Raw genomic sequence first — 3347 nt, forward strand, 5'->3', positions numbered from 1 at the left:
CATCATCATTCCCTCCATATATCTCCTCTGCGTCGTCGCAGGATCGAGCCGGAGATAGCAGAGCGCGCGCGTGCGAGGCCGACAGGTGTGCGGGACGAGGACGGCGGCGGCTGCGAGTTTTGGGCGCGCATGGGATGAGACGGCGGTGTGAGCGCGTTGCTTCCAGTGAATGGATCGCGGGGGGAGCGCGGGACCCGGCGCCGTCGGTAGCGCCGGCAGCCTCGGCCTCCGGATCGGGCAGGCCGCCTGCTCGTCGGCGGCGCTCATGTTCATGTCCGTCGGCGTCGAGTTCTTCAGCTACACTGCCTTCTGGTATGTACTCCATGCCTCTCTCTCTCTCTCTCTGATCTTCGGTTTATGCTTCAGCCTTCATGGGTGCAGTGATCAGCAAGTTTGGAGAAGTGTAAAACCAAACATTTGAAAATGAATTACATGCGTAGTACGTACTATCTTTCTTTCTCCGAAGACATGGAAATATAGACCTCTCGTGGATCTCCTTAGATCCTAAAAACATGGAAAATATGGTATAAAAAACATGAAAATATGTTGAAGACTATCATTTGTTCTAAACTCCGTGCAAAACATGGCAGCTTCCTGGTTACGATCATGGGCCTGCTGGTCCCGTGGAGCTGCACGCTCGCCATGATCGACATGTACTCCATACTCGTCCGGTGCCCGCTCCACGTGCCCGGTGTCATGGCCATCGTCGTCGTCGGAGACTGGGTATGTACCACACCACGTAGCCAGCATCTCCCCCTCGTGTCAATACCCGATTCTTCAACCTTACTAGTGCTATAAGAAGCATGCTAACATATACAGAATAAATTTGCAGGTGCTGTCGATACTGTCGCTGGCGGCCGCGAGCTCGAGCGCCGCCGTCATCGACGTCCTCCTGGAGTTCCATGGATCCCACTGCGCCCCGAGGCTGTGCGAGAGGTACCAGCTCTCCGCCATGATGGCGTTCCTGTCCTGGCTCCTCACGGCCGCGTCCTCCCTCTTCAACCTGTGGTACATCGCCTCCAGGTGAGGTGAGGTGAGGGTGGGTGGTCGCCGATGAGGTCGCCAGACTCTGACCCGCTGAAGCATCTCTGAATTCTACTCTGTATAGCTGGAAGGAAGGTTTTGTATGTGTATAGCTGGAAGGAGGGTTTTGTATTCAGATTTCATAAACCTGCCTCTGACTAATACGCCATTCTGGGCATGATGGATGCCGAATTGGTAAAGATTGTTTCAAGTTAACATTCCACTTTCCACACGATCAGCTCTTTGCATGTTAGTGTATTATATTTTGTTTCCGTTTCTGATCAGTACAACGTTTATAGAGACAGTATCTCGAGAGTTTATGCAGATATACAAGAGGCTGCTGAAGACGGAACAACATATGTAGGTAGTCGGCTGATGGATGTTATGTTTTTGTAGCGCAATATTTTTCACTTTCTGAGGGAATGGTGGCCATTTGTTGGTGGAGATTTATCCGTGACATTCCGACCTGCACAATAGTGCTATCTTAGCGGTGTCATGTAGGAAAGAGAAACAAAAGAAAAGGTCTTGCCTTCTCTTCATTAAGAGATAGTCTCTTAACAACAAATGTCTCACCACATTTTCATGAACTAGAGATAAGATTAACAGACCACCCATTGTGCATCATCTTCTTTGTTATTTCTAGATTACGTGGCACGATTAAGGTAAGATTGTCTTATAACCCACTGCACATGCCCTAATCCACCTCAATCCTCACCTTACCAAGCTCATCTTCCACCATCTACCCGTGGATAGCTTTGCGTCAAGCTGATAACTAGTTCCGCAATTCTAATTGTTTAATAAAAAAGTATTTGATTAAAAAAATTAAGAATGTGTTGCAAGAATATATAAATCGTTCTATTTCGCATATTTGAAAAAAGGTACTTCAGAAAAAATAAAAACATATTATGGAAAAGAAAAAAAAGTTCATGAGTATAAATTTTGGTCACATATTTGAGAAATATTCTTAATGTATTTGTGACCCTTTTTTCCCCTACGCTGCGGCTAGGGTTTTCCTCCTCCTGGCGATCGGATCGCCGGTGAGTCCCTATCCAATACAAACTACTCCTCCCTGGCAATCAATCGCCAGCGAGTCCATCCATCATCACCTCTCCCTTGCGTAGGGGTGGGTCGTTCTCTCTCTCGGCGCAGATCGAGATAGCGATGGCGGCCGACGCCCAGTAAGGAACGAGCGGTGGGAGTGGCGGTGCAATGAAGTCAGATCTTGATGAATTTCTGGAGCAACTGAATCTGGACAAAGAGGAATTTGATGACTTGGTTATTGACGCAGACGATCCTGAGATCAACGAAAGCGTTAGATGGCTTGCCCTAGCTAGGGTTCATACGGACAAATCCTTTAGCCAAACTGCTTTCTACAGGGAGATGCGTGCGGCATGGAACACAGCCCAGCCGGTTAGGTTTCGGCCGGTGGGTCAGAATCTGTTCGTGGTACAAGCTTCTTGCCTGGGAGATTGGGAGCGCATACTGGATCAAGGACCGTGGTTGTTCAGGAATATTCTTGTGTTGATGTGCCCATATGATGGTTTCACGAAAGCTGAGGAGGTACCAATGGTGTTTATGCCAATTTGGTTACAAATCCACAAACTTCCCGAGGGTTTCTGCAAGCAGAAGATTGTGCAACATCTGCTCAGGAACTCAGGTGAGATCTTGGAGATGAGACTTAATGGGAATACGAGGGGAGACTATGTCAGAGTGAGGATCCGTCACGATGTCAGCAAGCCTCTTACAAAATTTGTCAGTATTGTTCGGGGCCAGGAGAGGCAGGTGTTCTTGGTTCGGTATGAGAAACTTGCCCGCTTTTGCAGTGTTTGCGGCTTAATTGGTCATGAGTATAAAGAATGTGGTAGTGGTATTCATGAAGAAAAAGATAAGAAGTATGGGGCGTGGTTATATGCTGATGGTCTTAACAAACCACGTCAGGAGGAACATCATATGCGAGGTGGTGCTAGGCAATATGAGGCGACACCGCAACGTGAGGGGGGTGCAAAGAAGGTGGTGGATCCTGACATGCTAGATACAACCACCAGCCCCCCAAAAAAGGGACATACCCACATGCAGGTCGATCCGGGTGTCAGGAAGAGATTGGCAATGGATGGTGGGGGCTCGAAAGAGGTGAAGGGTACCCAGATTTCGAAGGAAAACACTCTCGCTTTGACCCTTGGGAAGGAGGAGGATAAAGGTCATCTAGCAGCAGCAATGGAAGCAAGCGAGCAAAAACTAGCTCAGAGGGTGTATCAGGCGATAAATCGGCGGCCTCCCGAGAGGAGGACCACCGGGCACAATGAGTTTGTTATGCTGGAACTGCC

At 48.7% G+C, this 3347-nt stretch overlaps 1 protein-coding gene across 1 annotated transcript; it reads left to right on the plus strand.

Annotated features, from left to right (window-relative positions):
- The first annotated feature begins 6 nt into the window (after positions 1-6).
- Positions 7-1258, plus strand: LOC119311951 (CASP-like protein 5C1). The gene is made up of 3 exons (XM_037587667.1): positions 7-312; positions 591-723; positions 833-1258. Exons 1-3 carry the CDS (start codon positions 170-172, stop codon positions 1025-1027), a joined length of 471 nt encoding a protein of 156 aa, XP_037443564.1. The 5' UTR covers positions 7-169; the 3' UTR covers positions 1028-1258.
- Positions 1259-3347: the final 2089 nt, after the last annotated feature.

This window comes from Triticum dicoccoides, chromosome 5B (genome assembly GCF_002162155.2).
Source record: "Triticum dicoccoides isolate Atlit2015 ecotype Zavitan chromosome 5B, WEW_v2.0, whole genome shotgun sequence".
NCBI lineage: Eukaryota > Viridiplantae > Streptophyta > Magnoliopsida > Poales > Poaceae > Triticum > Triticum dicoccoides.

Coding starts and splice junctions, on each gene's coding strand:
- LOC119311951 (XM_037587667.1), top strand. CDS start 170: ATGGATCGCGGGGGGAGCGCGGGACCCGGCGCCGTCGGTAGCGCCGGC. Junction 313..590: donor TTCAGCTACACTGCCTTCTG/GTATGTACTCCA, acceptor AAAACATGGCAG/CTTCCTGGTTACGATCATGG. Junction 724..832: donor TCGTCGTCGTCGGAGACTGG/GTATGTACCACA, acceptor ATAAATTTGCAG/GTGCTGTCGATACTGTCGCT.